Here is a 19,121-nt window from a genome sequence, read left to right as displayed (position 1 = left end):
GCATTTATATCTATTTTCCAGCCATGTTTACATATTGATTTTTATAGGTATATGCTTTAGATATGCGGTTATATGAGTTTGGGTGCGTAGAAGTATGCACAGTAAATACCTGCATGCAGATGCATTTAAATGCAGTTATGTCCTTACACATGACCGTACAGTTCTTATGTATCTGCATTATATATGTGCTATATACATGTGCCTGCACGTGCACTGAAGTCCACATATGAGGGTATATGATTTTGTAGCCGTGTGAGCGATGACGCGCGCGCACACGCACACGCACGCGTGCAACACCCACCCACGCGCCCGTGGGTGCCTCCCGGGGCGCTGCCCACCCACCCGCGCCCCAGCCCGCCGCCGTCGCCGCCCCCGGCCCGCCCGCCCGGCCGGGCCGCGGCCGCGCTGCCGCAGCGCTGAGCGGAGGGGAGCGGGGCGGGGCGGAGCGGAGCGGAGGGGCCCCCGCCGAGGCCCGCAGCGGCGGTGCCGCCGGACGCGGAGGCAGTGCGGGGTGCCCCGACCGGCCCCTCTCTCTCCCCCCACCCCCCCCAACCCTCGCCGCCGGCGCCCAACAAAGGACCGGAGGGGGCGGCGGCGCCGCTGCAAGAGCCGGGGCTGCCGCCGCCGGCCTCTGCCCCCCGCTCGGGGGGAGGCGCCCGGCCCGGCGCGGAGACCGTCCCGCCGGTGAGCCGCCGGGGATTGGCTCGGCCGGCTGCGAGCCGCGGGCGCCGGGGGAAGCCATTTGCGGCGCAGGCGAGTTCGCCCGCTGTGCCCGGGGGGAGGGGGGGCTCTCCCTTGCGGGTGGTTACTCTTCTTTTTTTTTCCTCCTTCCTCCCCCCTCCCTCTTCCCCCCCCCCCCCCCCTTTTCAGGGGATCGCGGCAGCGGGGCCGTGATGTCCCCGGGAGCAGCCCCGGTGCTGCAATGCCGCCCGCAGCAGCCCTAGCGAGGGGAGGCGTTTGAGCGGCGGCCGGCGGCCGCGCACCCCCCCCGCGGCGGCAGCGCCGCCGCCGCCTTTCTCTTTCTCTCTCTCTCTGCCCGTGCGCCCAGACCGGCGGGAGAGGGGCCTGGCCGCCCCCCCAGCGCCGCCCCCCTTGCCCCCGAACGGCAAATCCGCCGAGCCGGGCTTTAAATTAATAATAACCCCCCACCGCCACCACCAACCCGTAAAGGCGAGAGGGAGAGCAGAGCCGCGCACAACATGGCCACTCTGCTGCGGAAAATCGGGCTGATCCGGCTGCACAACCGGGACACGGAGGACCCCAAGCACCACCACCACCACCACCGCAGCAGCCAGCAGGGCTCCTCGCTCAGGGGCAGGGGCAACCAGAAGAACAGCAGCAACAAGCCGCAGGGCCCCCCCGGGGGCGGCGGCGGCGGCGGCAGCAGCAGCAGCAGCAGCAGCGAGAGCAGCCCCGGGGGCCACAAGAACAAGAAGGCGGCGGAGCTCGCCAAGCAGCCCCCGCAGCCGCGCCCGGGCGGCGGCAGGGAGAAGCCGCGGGAAGCGGCCAGGGAGCCCGGCGCCGGTAAGGAGGGGGCGCAGCGACCCGGCCCCGGCCCCGGGTGCGGGTCGGGGCCGGCGCCGGCGCCGCTGGTGCCGCTGCCGTCGGGGTCGGGGCCGCTGGCGCCCGCGGGCCGGCAGCAGCACTGCACGCAGGTGCGGACCCGGCGGCTGATGAAGGAGCTGCAGGACATCGCGCGGCTCAGCGACCGCTTCATCTCGGTGGAGCTGGTGGACGAGAGCCTCTTCGACTGGAACGTGAAGCTGCACCAGGTGGACAAGGACTCGGTGCTGTGGCAGGACATGAAGGAGACCAACACGGAGTACATCCTGCTCAACCTCACCTTCCCCGACAACTTCCCCTTCTCGCCGCCCTTCATGAGGGTGCTCAGCCCCCGCCTGGAGAACGGCTACGTCCTCGACGGCGGAGCCATCTGCATGGAGCTGCTCACCCCCCGCGGCTGGTCCAGCGCCTACACCGTCGAGGCTGTCATGAGGCAGTTTGCCGCCAGCTTGGTCAAGGGACAGGTAGGGGCTCGGTGGGCTCTCGCTCTGCCTGCGTGTGGTGGGGAGGTGTGTGTCCGCGCCCGCGTTTGAATGGGAACCCCAAAGGGTGGCGGGTCATGCCCCGCCTGCTGCTGACCTTGGCCTGGCCTGGGTGACAGGTCTCCCAAAAGGACCTGGCGTCACTGGTGGGAAGGAGACAGGGACACGCGTGTTCTGCTCTGGGGCCCCTTCGTTGGGCAGGTGCAGCGGAGGTACAGGGCACCTTGGAGGGGCAAGGGGCTGATGCATCCAGCGTGCCCTCCTGCGTGACTTTTGTCCCTGTGTGTGGGCCTGCCGCATGTGGCACCAAGATGTCATGCCTGCTGCCCCCAAGGGGCACCTCCCGTGCCCCAAAGCAAAAGGGGCTCTTTGCGCCCCACTGGGGTTTGGGATTCGAGGCCTCTGCCTCCTGCCCTTCACCAGTTAGTCGGCCATACATTCTGGTCTCCAGCGTGAAGTGCTGCCGCCGGCATAGGGCGCGACGCTGGAGCTGCTGCCCCCAGGTCTTTGTCTGGTGCTGTCCTGCGTAGCATCCCTCGGGGGAGAAAAGGCAACCCCTGTGCTTCCAGCTTTCGGGCTTGGCACAGGGCAGAGGTGTGGCGTGGGGTCACATCTGGAATTGCTACCTGAGCTGCTGGCAAAGTTGCAGGATCCCTGCCTGAAAGGAACAAGTAATTTCGGGTATGTACTGCAGTTACGGCAGCTAGATGGCTCCTGCCAGCTCTGCTCTCCAGAGGAGGTGCCTTGTTCCCCCGGCAGAGGATCTCATCTGAGCCAAATCAGTGCATTTTATGCTCCCCCCCCCCCCCCCCCCCCGCAATGTGCTTAGAAGATCAGTATTTTGTAAGACGTTTTTGATAAATGGGTACATATTGCTGCTGAAACCTATAGCCAGTCCTTCTTTATGGTTGTCGTAGTGGGCAGTATACACATGGCTCTGGCAGGGTGATTTTCCTGTTCACTTCAGGAATGCCCTTGAAGCCAGGGGACACGCACAGCTCCACGTCTGTCAGTAAATGATGTTAAGTAACGTCTTAAATTCATATCTTGGCAAGGAGAGGGGGAAAGAGTAAATGCTAACGTATTTTTCATTTGCTTAAAAACGAGGGTTACTCCTGTTTGTCTCTGTGGAACTGTTTGCATGAGCAGAAGTAAAGGCTTGGTTTCTCTTAGAAGAGAAAAATAATTTTATGATTTAACAGACTCTTTTGTAAGTGGCTTTTCCTCCTTTTTTCCGGTTTGATTTGGGCCTACTCCTCCTGTTTTTTAACCAGATAGTAATTTTCTCTGCACTTCATTTGAAGAGGTCAGGTTTCCTAGGTCACCTTGGGATATAAAAAACGTCTACCAGAAAAAAAGGGAGCCTTAATTTACGTTGAGGCTGGGGTATGTTGAAGTTGTGTAGCTACTCTTACTGCATACCACTATTTGTTAACCCATTTCTTTTCACAGTTATCATATTTCTCATTATTTTAAACAAGGATTTAGAAGGACAATGCTAAACTCTCAATTTTTTTAACAGTTCAGCATCTTCCTGCAGTATTGAATGTTGAATGCAAACTGGTTAAATTAAGGTTTACTGGGATCGTAAAATGGCTCAGTGAGGAAAAGTGCTAAATTGTTTTATTAGTAATAAATACTAAGCTATATAATCTGATAATTTTCTTCCCTAAACCACTTAAGAGGTTTCCAGGAAGTAGTAGTAATTTCTTATAACAGAGGATGTTTATGTGTGCATCATTAATAAGCACATTTAAAGTGCAAGAGTTTCAATAGCAATATGCCAGAAGTTTACAAAGTTAATTATAAAAAAAGATGATGCATGTGAGACAAAATAAAAGGCCAAAATGATTTGCTACAAGTAACTTAGTAATTAAATAGGTGTAACATGCACAATTCAAAGTCTCGGAACATGTTTTCCAGGCAGAAATGTTAATAGGTAATACTGACAATAAATTTAATTTCTGGGTTACAGAGGTGCCGTCCGTGATGGGTTGCCAGCCCATCATCACCTCCGGGCCCTGCGTCGTGGGAGCCACGTTTCTCTAATCGCACTCCCCTCGTTATGTAATCTCCACTCCATTGCATAATAGGGCTCAAAATATGACAGGCGCTCCCCTATCCCCGCTTCATTTTTCATTTCACAGGTAATCTACTTTTGACCATTTATTTATTTTTTTAATTTAAATAGAGCCGCCAAAATGTTGAGAGCCGAGGCACTGTGTTTCCCAGAGCTGCGGGGCTGGTTTTGGGTAACTCTTGCCATGCTGTGGGTAGTCTTGGTGCCTGCAACGAGCCGTGCTGAACAAATAGCGATGGCTTACACCAGGTTAACCATGTAATTCCTGTAAGCAGGCCACACCCTGCAATAGTGTGAAATATTCAGCACCCTTGGTGTTAATCAGAAAGGCTGGAAGGGCAAGGTCTGTTCTCCACCGCCTCAAAATGACCCCACATGAGCAAATGGCGGCAGCCATGAAGCCGAGCGTGAGATCTGGCACTGCTGGCACCAGTGGGTAAATGGGGCCTTCCAGAGAAACGTCGCCGGTTTGCGGCGCCATGATGTAGCATGTAATCATTGTGAACACTCTGGCCTGTGACGCATCCGAAAGCGCGCCTTGCATGTGCCAGTGTGAGTAGGCGGGACTGAACTTCCCGCCAGCGTATGTTCCTCCTTTTGGCAACTTGCGCGATAAAACCGAGGTGGCTGATTTAATTCGACGTTTCTCGTCAGTCCCGTTTTGCTGAGCTGACTGTAACGCTGCTGTTCTCTGACGGCTCTTTGGAGAGAAATGCAGCACTTCTTGGTCTGTTGTTTTGTCAGAGCTGATAGTAACCTACGAACATATATAACCTTCTTTTTGGCAAAGCGATCAAAAAGCACACAAAACTAACACTGAAAATACATTTTTGGGCAGTCAAGATTCTTGACAAATTCAGATTTTTTAAAATGGATTTCACAGACCTTTTAGCAGAATGAAGAGAAAAATTGAGAGAAGTCATTCTGACATCCCAATCCCAGAGGTGAAACGTTCTGCTCAGGAGTTATGTCTATAAGGAGGTGTAAGTGTGCAACACAGAAATTAAGAGGTAGCACTTTTCTGTTACATTTCAGGATTGCCCTTGTATGTGGGGAAACCTGGGTCCAGGTGTTCCAACCTGAGTATGTCTCCCAGGGGCTGGATTTTAAAGTGGGGTGGCTGTTTCTCCAGATTCCACCAAGCAGGAGCCTAACACCTCAGGTGACCTTGCATGAGAGAAGCCCTACCTTATGGGATGCATACCCTTGCTTCTTATCATGAGTCTACTATTGCATTTTTAGATATTTTTGTGTGGAAAAACATGTTTAAAATGAAAGAGAGACAATTTCTGCTTGAATGAAACAATTCAACAGCCCCAAACTAGCTTCCCCCTCTGAGTTTTCAAGGGGAAAAAACACATTAATTAACAAACAAGTTGGGGTTTGTTTGGTTGGTTGCTTCAGCTATTCAGCTGAGAAAATCAATTATTCACACAGCTCTAGTCAGTATCTTGAGGGGAATTCTCAGTACATCAAAGGCCTAAGACTGTTTATCTGTCTGGGATCCAGAATCGTATTTTAAAAGACTTGGTGTTGTCCTTAATTCAACTGTAGCCTTGGTTTTAAGGGGATGACTTTGTACTTGCTTCCTGCACAGTCAGCTGCTCGCTGGCTCCCGTCGTCATGGGTGAAGGCTTGGCGCTGCCGAACCGGCAAAATGGTAGCCGTGAGCTGCCGCAGAGCTGGGGTGTCAGCCAAGGAGGCAGGGGTGATGCTGACTAATTTAAATACCAGTTGCTTGTTGTCCGGGAGGCAACTGTTTGACACACCTGCCTAGGCAGAGCCTGCAGTGTCTGTCTGTCTAGCCAGGCTGTCAAAGTGGCCCGCTGAGCATTATTGCTTCTTAGCAGCACCCTTTAAAATGGTTTAGTGATAATTTGAGAGATTAAAAAAATCTCTTCGCTTCCTGATAACAGTGCCATTGTCACAATAATAGCTGAAGGAACTGTAGGAGGGTGATGAAACAGCGGGAGGTTCGTCGTGTCTCTCCTTGAGTAATGCGCACGGCTGGGGCCAGGGCCCGTGCTTCAGGGAGGAGTTGTGTCTCTTGCTTGAAAACATGGTGGATGATATGGTCCCAAATGAAAAGGAGCAGACTTTGTCCAAAAGTGAGATAGGATTTTGTGTCCTCTAATAGACATGTTTCTCACTGGAGAGGAATTATTTGGTGCTGGTTTGGTGGAAGTTTAAGAAAGGACAGAGCTATGTATGCTATTGTCCAAATAATGCATCAGGAATTTTTTATTTTGTTTTGAGAACATCTCACACAGCTGCACCTGATGCCTTGAGGACTTTAGACTTAAGCTTGCAGTAGTGTTAACTGGTAGCAGCCTCGTCCTCCTTTTTGTAAGTCCCTTATTCTCTCTGGGGAGGCTGGGGACAGGGCTGCCAGCCAAAGGCATCTCTCAGGTAACCGAGATTGTGTCGTGGAAAAAGTTCTTTGTTTTGAGGGAAATACTCCCTTATTCTTCCAGTGAATAGGAGGAGCACAAAAATATTGTCAGGACATACTAAAACAGGAACGGGGAACCCCTAGTTATGAGTATTCTTGCTGTGGTAGGCTTCTGTTTAATGATTTAAATAAAAAAACAGAATATAATTTTTAATTAAGATTTCATTTGCTATAGGAAAATTTCCTGAATTCAAATAAAAGTAACTGCTATATAGTACTTTCATCCCTCATATTATAATATTAGAAATACCTCAGTGGAATCCTGTTAGTTTGCTTCAAGAGGTATGTGCCTTGTATGGCCACTGGACTGATTTAACTTTCCATTTGAAAAACAGCTGACGTCTACCAGATTGAAACAGGAGAAATGGGCTTATTTTATGAAAAACAGATACAGAAGGTAGCAGTTAATCATAGTCTAAATTGCTCCCTCTTCATCCTTTCAAACAAAAGTATGAGTGAGCAGATAGCAGATGGGACTTGCATGGTGTCCAGGAGGTCAGCAGACTCCAGGTCTTTCAAATATGTATAGCAGAAATTAATTGCAAATCCATGGGTTTTCATACTCCAGATGCTGGGTTTGAGGACTGTAGCCATGAATAAACCAGCTAATCTGAAAGGCTGCAAAAATGTATAGAGAGCACAGTGGTCTCTGAATTATTTGCAGCTATTGTATTGTATTATGGCCTGAAAAAATAAAACAGTCTTCCTTTTTGCTTTCGATTAGTTGCCTGAGCAAATAATGCCAGTTATCAAGGGAAGAAATGTTGCTTTAGGTCCATGGTTGAAAAAGACATCGCCGCATATACAAAAATTACAGAGGAGGCAAAGAATGTATTATGGGGCTTGTTCCCTGTGAAAAGGTATAAATGCTGGGCCAAAGAGGTAACAAAGAATATTGTTACAATTTAGCTACAGAGGAAGATCAGATATATTGGCCTGCTAAATTTTCTCTTTTATTGCAATTGAGAAACCTAGGATTTTCAAGCTGAAGTTTAAGTGGAGCATATATATTTGCTATGTTGAGATGCTGGGACTGATGAATGGGCTGGGAAAAAACATTGTTCATGTGTACTCTGATATATTGCTGTTCTGACTATCCACTATTATTATGCAAATATATTCTACTGAGAGGAATGAAGACAGGGATTCCAACTCATTGAAGTAGGAGGCTGTTTTAATTCTTTTAAAAAGCAGAGAGAACATAATTTCCATTTTACCCCTTCAAAGCATAAAAAGGAAAATTTTAAAATACCCATCATCCTTAATGTTACAATAGTCATCAAATAAGCTAAATCATTAAACTGAAACAAACTGCTTATTTTAAGACATGCTGTTACGGCAGGTAGAACTAATTCTTCCTGGCGATACTTGACTGATCTCCTAAATAAGAATTTAAAAGAATTGCTGCTTTGGATCATAAGAAAATTGAATTTGCTCAAAAGAGTAAGGTTCTTCCCTAACTTATAAAAGAAGTCCTCATTTTCTTCAGTGAAAATGTTCAGGTAGAGAGAACTGTGTAGCATTTGGATGTTTTGTAAGATACTTCATTGAAGAATTGTATTTTTTCAAATGCAGAAAGCCTGGTCCCAAGGGGCGACATTGTGTACTCCTGGAGAAGGAACCTAAATAACCCACTTCCTACTGTGAGGAAGATTTACTCTTTCTCATACAGACTAGCCTTGAAAATATGCAGATTTCCTAGCATCTACACGACGCCCAGGGTTTTCCATGCATGACTGGAGACTTCCAGATCAAAGATTTGTAACTCCACAGTAATTCTAGTCCTTGTATCGCGGGAGTCTTACTGCCAGGTGTGATCCGAAGCATGTCCCTGGACATGCTCTCACAAAGTGGGGCATTGGTTAAGTAACATAATATTAGTTGTATTTCTTTTTCCATTGTAAGCTCCTTTGGGCTGATGAGAGTCAGTGAAGATCTTTTCTTTTGCTTGACGTATTCAGTCCTTCACATGCAGATTCCAGTTTACAGGTTATCTTCTCCTGTCACTGTCAAAAAAGGTAATGCTGACATCAGACGTGAAGGGAGGTGGGAGGATGGAAGGATTGCCAGGTGCAATTACTCCACTGCTAAACAGGGAGGACTTCAGGGGCTGCAGTGATTATGCTGTCTGAATGGCTCAAAACATATGTTACATCTAATGTGCACAGGATCCAGTTGTCTGGCTTGCAAATGGAATGCCAGGTGTCTGTTGAATATCGTCGTGTTTTTGAAAAGCGTGTGGCTTGGGGCCAGTCTGAGTCGTACTCCACAGAGTCGTTTCTAGAGGGTGCTCAGCACTCCACCGTGTTGGTCTTTAACTCTGGCTGGAAACAGCAGTAATCAAGTAGATCCTGGAAGTTGCAGGACAAGCTGCACGGGAAGGACGTGGTACTGTTACCTGATCTGGCCGGCAGTGAAACCACTGCTGTGCTGGGAATTGGAAGAGCATAAGCTGGGGAGAAGCATAGGTGTGCTTTGATGAAAATGAATTTGCAGTCCCTATTGGTCTGCAGGAAACAGGTAAGTGGGCACCACACTTAAGACATTCAGGTGATTCCTCTTCTCGAACAGGATCAAGGTGCCAGTCTGATTTGCCCCGTTTCAGTTAAAAGTCAAACCGAGGAGCGGTGCATCGAGCGTGCTTGTCCTCAGCCACGTGTGGCAGGTACGTGCCTGCCTCGTTCACGTGCAGAGTCTGCCCTTGGAAAATGTCTTTGTATCTGCTTCATGATTTTGTGCGTGTTGTTAAAATCAATGATCCTCATCGACTTAATCCTCTTCTGCGCAGGCTCTCCAGCACCCCTGGAACTTCTGCAGTGACACCTTGACAGAGTTACAAGTCAGTCACAATCCCAAATCTGCATTCAAAGACGAGTGAAAATGAACCTGAGGAAGGAAGAATATGCCTGAGTTATGAAATGGCCTGGAGCTCAGATGCTTCTCATAGGGAGGCTTTATGAGCTGTGGGATGACTAGATATTTCTCCTGTTTCTAGGTTGGTGTTACAAATGGTAACAAACCCCCAGCTGCAGTAAGAAGCTTATTTCCATAATATGTGCCCATAAAAAAGCCTAAAGCATCACAAAGCAGAGGAAATTGATGTTACTAATTTTTCAAATTCGCTATGAATTTCTATAAATGTCAAGTTTTCTATAAATTGGGCAAGATTATTTCAATTAAAATATATCTAATATTGAAGTGTTCTGTAATTATTGGGGGAGGAGGATATTTCACAGTTACAGTTACTTAGGCTGAGGAGAGTTAATCTGAGATTAGCTTCCAGGTTTTGCCACTGACTTCAGGTGCAGTCATGGGCAAGTCATATAACTTCACTATATTGCTCTTTCCCACCTGTCAAGTGCAGATGATAATTTGAGGATATGTACTTAAAGCACTCAGAAGGGGGTTCTCTATGAGTACATGTCCGTGTGCATCAGTATGAAACATACTGTAGTCAAGAGATTGACACATTTGTATAAATAGCAGGGGGAAAAGCTTATTGGCTTGTGACCCTGATCGTACCAAATTTGGTCTTAACTTGGTTAAATGTTGCCAGAGGTAGTGTGCTTTTTACTCCTGGGTTTTTTTAGCACAGAGACACTTTGGGAAATGTGGAGATAGACATTGTTGTCTGGGCTGTAGCTCCTTTGTCTTTACAATGTGTCATAAAGGATGGTTTGCTTTTCTTTGCTTGGGTTTACACCCATGGTTGTGTTTAACTTGGGTAACTTCAGGTTCCTGATGTGGGGGACCTGTGGGCCAATGCAAAGAGAGGCTGTCATACTCCCAGCCTTTTCACCTGGACTTGCCCTCAGTAACTCTGCTGATACGTGATTCCACAGAGAGGTAGTCCAGGGAGCTCAGCAGAAGACTGAAAGAGAAAACGTCCCTTTGTCATCTAGACTAGCAGGTACCCATTTGATGTCAGGGGACAGGGTCCATCTCTTGGCAGAAGCCCACCATGTTGTAAGATGGCACCTTTGGCCCTGAAGATGCTAGAGGTACCTTCCAAGAATGTGGTTGGCTGCCAAAATTTTCTTGTTCTTTTGCCAACACATTTTGTCCCACCTGTAAAATGCAGGGAGTTTCTTTCCGTACTGAAATCATGCTGCTGACTCTGCGCTGATGTTAGGGAAAGGTGAGGAAGAGCAGCGCAGTGCTCTGTAGCTGTCAAACAGGGACTGGGGCTGTAAGTGTTTGTATTGATTAAGAGCTACTTGCACCAGGCTGCACACAGACAAGTGAGCGTTAATAATTACTCAGCTGGAAGTCAGATTTCTTTTTTCCTGGACAAAGAACAGTCACACTCCCAGCAGGAGCGATTTCTAGGATTCTTTAAAGCTGGAACTTGCCGAGTTTTCACTTCTTTGTATGGATTATTCTTAAAGAGGAGACCAAAAAAACGCATGGAAATACTGCTTCAGAAATTACACATTTGCAGGGAAACATCCTATTTTTAATTCACTTATGCTGCAACATGAATGGTATTTGCCTGCATCATGTTCTATACTGCTTTGTTTTAGCTATAGCTAATAATTATATATATTGCAATATAAATTGTGTGCAGTTTTTGAGACATGATTAACTGTGCCTCATCAGTACATGAAGAAAAAAACTATAAACTGTAATTGGGAGGAGAGACTGTGTATATTGCACTCTTAACAGTGATGTTGTGACACATTGCAATTATTGCGCTGAGAGCATGACAGTAGCTTACTTTAGCATTGCTCTACTTTTGAATGCTTCTCTAAAGCCAAGGGAAATACTTTTCTGTGAAAACTTGTTTAAATATTCTAGAATAAGACTGGTTCAGTCTTAAACACTGTATTGCTCTGTAACTTATCGGAAGAGATTTGAGTATGTTTGCATAGTATGCGGTTTTGAACAATTGAGACCCCAAGCCATTAGTCACTGGCACGTTAGTGGAATGCATTACACACTGGAGACTCATAGTGTGCTCCAGCTCTTAGGAAATCCACAGTTTTTGCATTATCCATGGAGAAGCCTGGGACAACAGACTTGGAAATGGGCATATCCTTGTGCATCTCCTTCCTGTCCTTGGAGGGATCACCTCAGATGCAGTGTGTGGCACAGTGACTTCCTATAGTCTTTTGTGTACCTCTCTAAACCTTTGCCTGTTTTCCACCTCTTGACATTTACCTAGAACTGGGTAATTAGAGCCTTCTATAGAGATCTTTTAAGAGATGAAGAGAGAAAATGAAATTGTACCCACACACCCTTCTGCTGGCTTAAATGATGGGCTACATTCAGCCCCACGTGCAGAAGGCAGGTATGATTTGCCCTTGGAAGACCAACCTTGAGTTATTTGCATATCCAGGATTAATGAAAGGAATGCAGGGCTGAGGAGTTGCATTAAGACCAGTGCTAACAACATGAAGGCTTGCCTGCTTCTGAGTCTATTAGCTGCTGCTGTTTGCAATGAATACAACTTTTTGTTAAGCACTCCAGGAAAAACAGTGTGGACGTGCTGTGGCACCTCAGAGGTGCGGAGCACAGGGGCTTACACTGTTTCCAGAATAACTTCAGTCCTGTAAGGGCTGATGACTGTGTACAATAAATCTCTGAAACTTTGGGACCCAGTAACACAGGGACTTGCATCAGGAGAGGACTGAGCACAACCTTGAAGGATTCAGGACCTAGCTATGCAGTGCCACAGCTGAGCTGTGTTGGCAGTTCAGCACCAAGTATCAAAGATTGGACTTGGAGACCTCCATAGCTCCCTTCCAGCCAGCACTTTGGTGATCGTGTGATCCTGTGAAAGGCTGGGTAGTGCCAAAAGTGATACAACATGGAAGCACACCTGACAGAGTGTGCTATGCCAAAACTGTTGGATTTTGGTCTGGGAGCTACTATAGTTGGTTTGACAAGAGAGATAAATCTCTCCATTGCTGCCAAAGGAATCCCTTTGAGGCCATCCTGATTCTGGAAATAACAGAAGAAATGTCAGGACTGCTTTTCATGACACCGAGGCCAGACGTGGGGAGATAGATGGTTGTAGTGGGATTACAGGGCTAAAGAGCTTCAGGCTTCATATTTGGTCTCTCTGTACAGGACTTAACTCTGTCTTCGGACCACTTCGAGACATGGTGGTGTTGAGGAAGAAAAGATAGAGCACATTGCTGATGATGATACTGAAGGACTTTAAAGAGCTACTAGATGTTGAGTTGAATATGTTTGAGGATACGCTTCAGTGTCACATAGTGCTCTCAAGTGGAGGACACGCTGATGTGTTCATGATTGTGGAAAAACGTGGAGACTACTGCAGCATAACTAAGAAGTAGAAAAGGTCTGTGAATGTGGGTACCAAATCACATGTGAGGTTTACCTCGGGTCTTTTGCTGGCTAAGGCGGGAGGGAGCAGTCCCTGGGTATGGCCAGGGTCCTGAGAAGGCTACCCACAGCAGACTCTGCTCCAGGAGGTCTTTCTCCTAGCAGTTAACAGGGTTATAGACTGGATTCTTATCAGCTGTTTGTTCAAACTCATTAGTCTGGGCAAAGCGTAGATGAGCGGCGTGCAATTGCTCACCGTGCCACGCAACCTAGGCGTAATCGGAGCACAAGCGAGTGAGGAGGCTGAGCACAGCAAATGTCCCCCTGCATTTCAGCATGGCTGTGTAAACCAGTTGGATGCTGTGGCATTACTTTCACCTTTCATATGTTTCTAGCTTGTTAAAATTATATCTTGTTAAGTACATGAAGTCAGAGCAGATGGCAAAATCTGAAACATTCTCTCCAACTCTTTATTTTAATTAGATTTTCAGTTATCCCTTTATGAAAAGCACTCTGTGAGCATCTGAAAGTGTTGCAAGTATTTAAATAAGTTCCAGGTGTGACTTCTCAGAGCTAAAGTCGACATTAATATCTTTATTAGAGGCTTTCTTGGGGTTTCTCTGTTGTTTTTAATCTTTTGTGGAACGTTTTGATCTTGTTCAGATACTGGTTTGATATCTTTTCTTGATTTGGTGCTGGACACATCAAAACACTGGCCGTGCAAATGATCTGTATTCTTTACCATAGCAGTAGTGACGTGAGTGGTTTAGAGATTGGTTGAAATGCAGTTGTGTGCAATTGAGCTATGGCCAGCACTGTATTTACATACTGTATTTACCATATTTATCATATTTACAGGATGCGGCAGCTCAGAGTCTCCTGACCAGAGTTAAAATGACTGCATGTTTAAGTAGCAGTCTGAACATAAACTGTAGTCAGAGCTGGTAACGGTGCCTGTTAAAATGTTTGACACTTTCTTGTATAATTGCATCCAAAATGTCTTTTTTTAGTTGAACTTGGGGAGAGTTTTGTGGGAATGGCAAAAAGCTAAAAATCATTAAGACAGCAGATACCACCCAAGTATAGACTCAAAAGCATCTGAACTGTGTCAACTGAAATTCCACCCTTCTTTCTTTTTACCTCAGGTTTACTTGAGGCACCAAAAAGGGAAACTTTCAGTCCACGAGGTTAAATTTTATCCAAATTATAAACACCTGGCAGGATATTGGTTAATAAGAGACAGTGCTAACCGTGCCACCCATAGTTTCTGTATAAACATAGAAATACATGGACTACAGTGGGGTAGAATTAGCTGGTCTTTGATGATGTAGTTTATGTACAACCTGCATATGGTACCAGAATGTGTTTAGGAGTTGATTTATTGATCTGTTACATTGATAACAAAGAAGTATGAGAATAAACTCTTGGAACAAGGCTCATTTCGTCTGCTGTGGCTCCAGTAACATTTTCGATGATGTGATGATATTCACTGTGCTATTGCATCACCAAAGAATTCGTACTTTCCTTGTTTGAAAGCAGTAAGTAGCTGACGCTGAACATGAGCGACAGCTGTTCTCAGTGTAAAGATCCTATTTCTAGGTACAGACTGGTATTAATACTCTGATAAATCCAGGGAAGACATGGATCACGCTGTGCTAGGTGCTGTGCACACAATTCAGAGAGGTATCAAAGCCTTAAATGATAAAAAATATGTATAAGGCAAGAGATGGCAAATAGACCTAATCCAGAAATTAAGTAGTAGAGTAAGTTTATATTTACTTTCAAAAGTATTTCATCGGTGAGATTTTTGAGGACAGCATTTCCTGTGCCGATATCATCATCTCTTGCACTTTTCTTTATCTTTTCCTATGTTTCTTTAAGTATGCTTCCAGCAAAAGCTCAGATTAGGAAGAAAATACAAAACATGTTCTGTAACAACAAAAATATTCCTGCAGGATATGTAAGATAATTAGTTAATGCGATTTTTAAAAATATGTTACCCGATTTTATTTAAATACTCCTTTTGTCACAGCTAAAAGGGAACATTTTCTAGGAAAATTTATTAGTGGGGTTAAATTGCGTGCCATTCAGACCATCCTTATTTGGGAAATATTAATTGCTAAATTAGTATGGGGATGGGAAAGGTGTCTTGCTGTTCAGTCTGTCAAGGGGTATTTAAAGAGGAAATACATTGCTAGTCTGTAAATGGTGACTAGGGAGAAAGGCAAGGAAAAGCATCGAAAGGTAAAATAGCTATTTTTGTGAAAACCAAATGGGTATAAATTGGCTGTGAATAAATCGAGGTGGGAATTAGAGGCTGTTCCTAATCTTTAGTTAAAGTAGGCTGTGAAAGAGAAGTCAAACTGCACAGAAAAATGACATTAAAACAGGAGTAGGAAACAGCTTTTTTATCTCATGTGTCCGTAGTTTTGTTATAATAGGAGCAGTGCTGCACCACAAAAGCGTATCTGTGCAATATTGTGACAGCTTTCTAGAATGAAATTATTTGTCCACACTGCAGACTAAGCTTTTTCATTTTAGTCTGTAAAAACAACTTTGATACTCTGAGGACAGAGTTTGTTTTCTTTTCTCCCCTTTTTTTCCCCCACCTTTTTTTCCCTCCATATACCTGATTATTTTCTCGATATTATCTGTTGCATGCGATTACAAATGACAATTTTCAGTTCAAATTCCAAATCGGCAGTAAAATACAGGAGGCAAAAAGATGCAGCCTGATGCATCATTTTGAGCAAAAGAGTGTAAAAAATGAGAACATACTAACTTGGTTCTTAATAATAGTAACAGTGTAATATGGTATCTGCTCATCAAATACCATTTATTCAAAAAAAGGCTTTCAGTGCAGTCTATCAAACAGTTATTAAAATTATTAGATTTGTTACTTTAATAAACTTCTATTTTATGACAAATCTAATAGGTTTAATAGGTTTAAATACTTTAAAGGGTATTATTGCTGTAGAGTGGAATAAATCTGCAGCTATATTTCTTGTGTCTCGGTTGGTAATTGACATGGACCAATGTGAAAAATAAGGTAAGCTATTAATAACTGAGTAAATGTTCCTGTTGCCAAACAAGGATTTGAAATTACATACTGCCGTGCATTTAGAGGTAATATTTAATTGCAAAGTAATAAAGATGCAGTATGTTCAAATGTGTATATTTTAATTTATTATCAAACTTGTTATGATGAGTAATAAGGAAATCAGAATTTTTTATGTAGGTTGGAAGCAAGTTGGTTTTAAGGTGCTTCTGCCTTTAAGAAATGCCAGAGCTATTCATTTCTCACGGGTCAGAGTAGAAGGAGAACGGAGCATGTTTGGTGGGGTGGATGTAATCTTTCGTGACGCTCTGCGTTGGCAGCAGGGTGTGAGGGGTGAGATAGGGGCGGCCTTGAGATGCAGCACGCAGCAGCGCTCTGCGTTTGTGATGGTTCTCCAGGGTCGTTGACTCCCTGATACTCACACCTCGGACTCTGTTACGAGTGTGGCATCAAAATCGGTTTGAAACCTCTCTCCGTCTCCCCAGCCCCGAGCTGGTACCTCGGCACTGGTTGCAGCAGGTTGCGGCTGATGAGGACCGCGGGGGATGCTCATAAAACCTGCCTGTCCCCAGGAGCCGGTGGAAAGCAGCTCCCTGCGGTGCCGAGGCGTTGTTTCTGTGGCCTTTTGGTGTGCTCCTCGTGGTCCCTGTCTGCTTAGGGCTGCACCGCTGACGGTACGGGGTGGGTGTGAGGGTCCACATGCCACATGCTTTATGGTAGAGGTCCCTTTTTCTTTGCAGGGGTCCCTGCACAGCAGAGAGGGAGGCGAGCGATGCGGCACGGCCGCAGCAGCAGCCGATGGTTGCTGCATGCAGGGCAGCGTGCCAGCAGAGGGGCTCCCTGGGAAGAAACAGCCTGGCAGATGTCTCTTTCTTTCTTTTTTTTCTTTTTTTTTTTTTTTTTTTTTTTTTTTTTTTACTGCATATCATTTTTAATCATTTCTAATAATGTAGGTGTCTGCCCCAGTTTGGGAACTCTGCTTTCTGGTACCCGTAAGTGGATGCCTCTTGGCCTGACGCATTGAAAAGTTAAGCTGTGGTTTCCAGCTGCGTGTTCACGTGTTTAATGAAGGTTTTCTTTTTTGTTTGGTGCAGGGCCGTATCTGCAGAAAAGCTGGCAAATCAAAAAAGTCATTCAGTCGAAAGGAAGCTGAAGCAACATTTAAGAGTTTGGTGAAGACCCATGAAAAATATGGGTGGGTGACCCCGCCCGTCTCTGATGGCTGATGTTAGCAACCTGCACTTGACAAAAATGCTGAACAAAAGTACTGTGACATCTCCTCAGTGCTGTACACCGCCCATCCTTTTCTACTTCAGCTTCAGTTACATGCCATGAATGTCAAGGAGACATCTAAGTTATTTATGAACAGATGTGTTTACAGAGGGAGAGAAAAAAAAATGCTGTGTAGGATTATATTTCAAGACTGGAGAATGGTCATCATGAAGTCACTTGAGCGGATGCTGAGATTGCGTCATTTGCCCCCATACAGCCCACATTGTCTTCAGCTTCTTTCCATGACAGCAGCACCAAACAGCAGTACTGGAAAGTCTATCCAATACTGCTCAGTTCATTTAAATGTAAATGAAACAGTTAATATTTAATAGGGAAGCAGTGCATTGCAGGTACATGTTTGCTGTGCTGTTTATCTTTTGTCTCCTAGCAGGTCAACATAACTTGAAGATTTGTCTTTATGTGGAACTGTGGTCTGCTGTGACTAAATTTAGACCTCATTTGTGCTCTATATATGACCTTTAATTCATAAATGAAATCAGAATTAAAATGCTGAAAGGTCCTAGTGTTGAAAAATTATTAAGTGGAATCACCCAACCAGTTACAATGTGCTATCTATGCTGATATTGTGATGTGCTGTTCAGAAATAAACCAGTGCAGTTAGCCGAAGGTTAGGTGGTTTTTTTAAACACATCCACGCCAGGGCTCAGAGTGGTTGGTGGTAGCAGAACCATTATTACCCTGCCGGTACCTTCTGCAGTAGCATGTGGCCTGTCAGTTCTTCAAATGGCAAAAAAAACCCCAAATGGAAATGGACAAAGCGACCTTAAAAATTATCTGCTTAATTTTAAAATTATATGCCAGTAAAAATTTTCAAGGCAAATGGAACATGGTTTGTTAGATGGTTTGCATGACTGGAATTTTTTTTTTATTTTCACTCAATAGACATTGTATGTACTTAGAGCCCAGTGTCTGAGAAAACCCACTGATGTATATAAATGTCCTATTATTTAATCATTAAGATTTATGTTTTCTGGTAAACAAATTGAAAAAAACTTTCTAAGGGACTCCATAAAAGCTGAAGGTAATGTTTAGAATGGTATAAGAAAAGCATTAAAAACTGTGGATTCCGAATGGAAAATAGTGTTGGACACATGCTGAATAAAATCACCAGTATCGTTTCTGTTGCCTCAGGAATTCAATCTTTTTGGCCAACTTTTGTATTCAAAGTAAGAGTTTTTCTACTGTGAATTTCTAGGTGTCTTATAGATATATCTGTGGTGGCAATATTTTAATTGAAAGCATGACAGTATCGATTGTGTGACTAATTTGGAGGTGGGAAAAAGGTATGCGTTTGAAAGCGCTTTCCATTCTATGGCTAACACAAGATCAAATCAAAATGGTTGACCAGTTTCTGTTTGTATTACAGCAACAGTGGACACTATACAGAGAGTTTTGGGGTTTGGAGTTTGATTTAAAACTACACACAGTGGAGAAGAACAAAAGAGTAACGAAGGACAGAGGAGTTCAAACGCAAGCGAAGAAGCAGCACAGCAATTTGTACAAAAACACTGCTCAGATTATCTGTGGATGCTTCGCCAGTGTAGCTGTTTGTCAGCCAGTTAGGGAGAAAGATAAGCAAAGCCTTCACCAAAATGGTTACGCAGGTCAGAGGTAGTCAGTTTTGTAGACATGGCTGATCTCTTGCACTTTTCCTCATCTCCGCCAGCTGCCTCTTTCTCCTCTGACCATTTGTAGTGCCCGCCTGGTGTGCCTTATCTCAGTTATAAATGGAAGTGCTTCATACCACAAATCTACACAGATCTTGCTGTGGTCTGTCTCACTCTGCTTTATACTTGGAAATGATGCTGTAATTGATGTATATACAATTTTCCCCTCAAAATTCTGCACCAGTTCTGTGCATCCAGCAGCAGAATGTGTCTTTTGAGTGAGGGATAATATTTC

At 45.3% G+C, this 19,121-nt stretch overlaps 1 protein-coding gene across 3 annotated transcripts; it reads left to right on the top strand.

The window, feature by feature from the left end:
• The first annotated feature begins 360 nt into the window (after positions 1 to 360).
• On the top strand, positions 361 to 18,337 carry UBE2QL1 (ubiquitin conjugating enzyme E2 QL1). 3 transcript variants are annotated; one of them, XR_012659098.1, is made up of 4 exons: positions 361 to 2,027; positions 9,149 to 9,242; positions 9,366 to 9,572; positions 17,021 to 17,106. XR_012659098.1 is itself a non-coding variant. In XM_075084324.1 (2 exons), the coding sequence occupies exons 1-2, from the start codon at positions 1,200 to 1,202 to the stop codon at positions 17,150 to 17,152; spliced, it is 960 nt and encodes a 319-aa protein (XP_074940425.1). In that variant the 5' UTR covers positions 361 to 1,199; the 3' UTR covers positions 17,153 to 18,337. The 3 variants fall into 3 exon arrangements, 1 of the variants encoding a protein (XP_074940425.1); XR_012659099.1 differs by lacking the exon at positions 9,149 to 9,242 and having other exon boundaries at positions 17,021 to 18,337; XM_075084324.1 differs by lacking the exons at positions 9,149 to 9,242; positions 9,366 to 9,572 and having other exon boundaries at positions 17,021 to 18,337.
• The last annotated feature ends 784 nt before the right edge of the window (positions 18,338 to 19,121 follow it).

The sequence above is a fragment of the Phalacrocorax aristotelis genome, chromosome 2 (assembly GCF_949628215.1).
Source record: "Phalacrocorax aristotelis chromosome 2, bGulAri2.1, whole genome shotgun sequence".
Lineage (NCBI taxonomy): Eukaryota > Metazoa > Chordata > Aves > Suliformes > Phalacrocoracidae > Phalacrocorax > Phalacrocorax aristotelis.
This window is presented reverse-complemented; position numbering and strand designations above follow the sequence as displayed.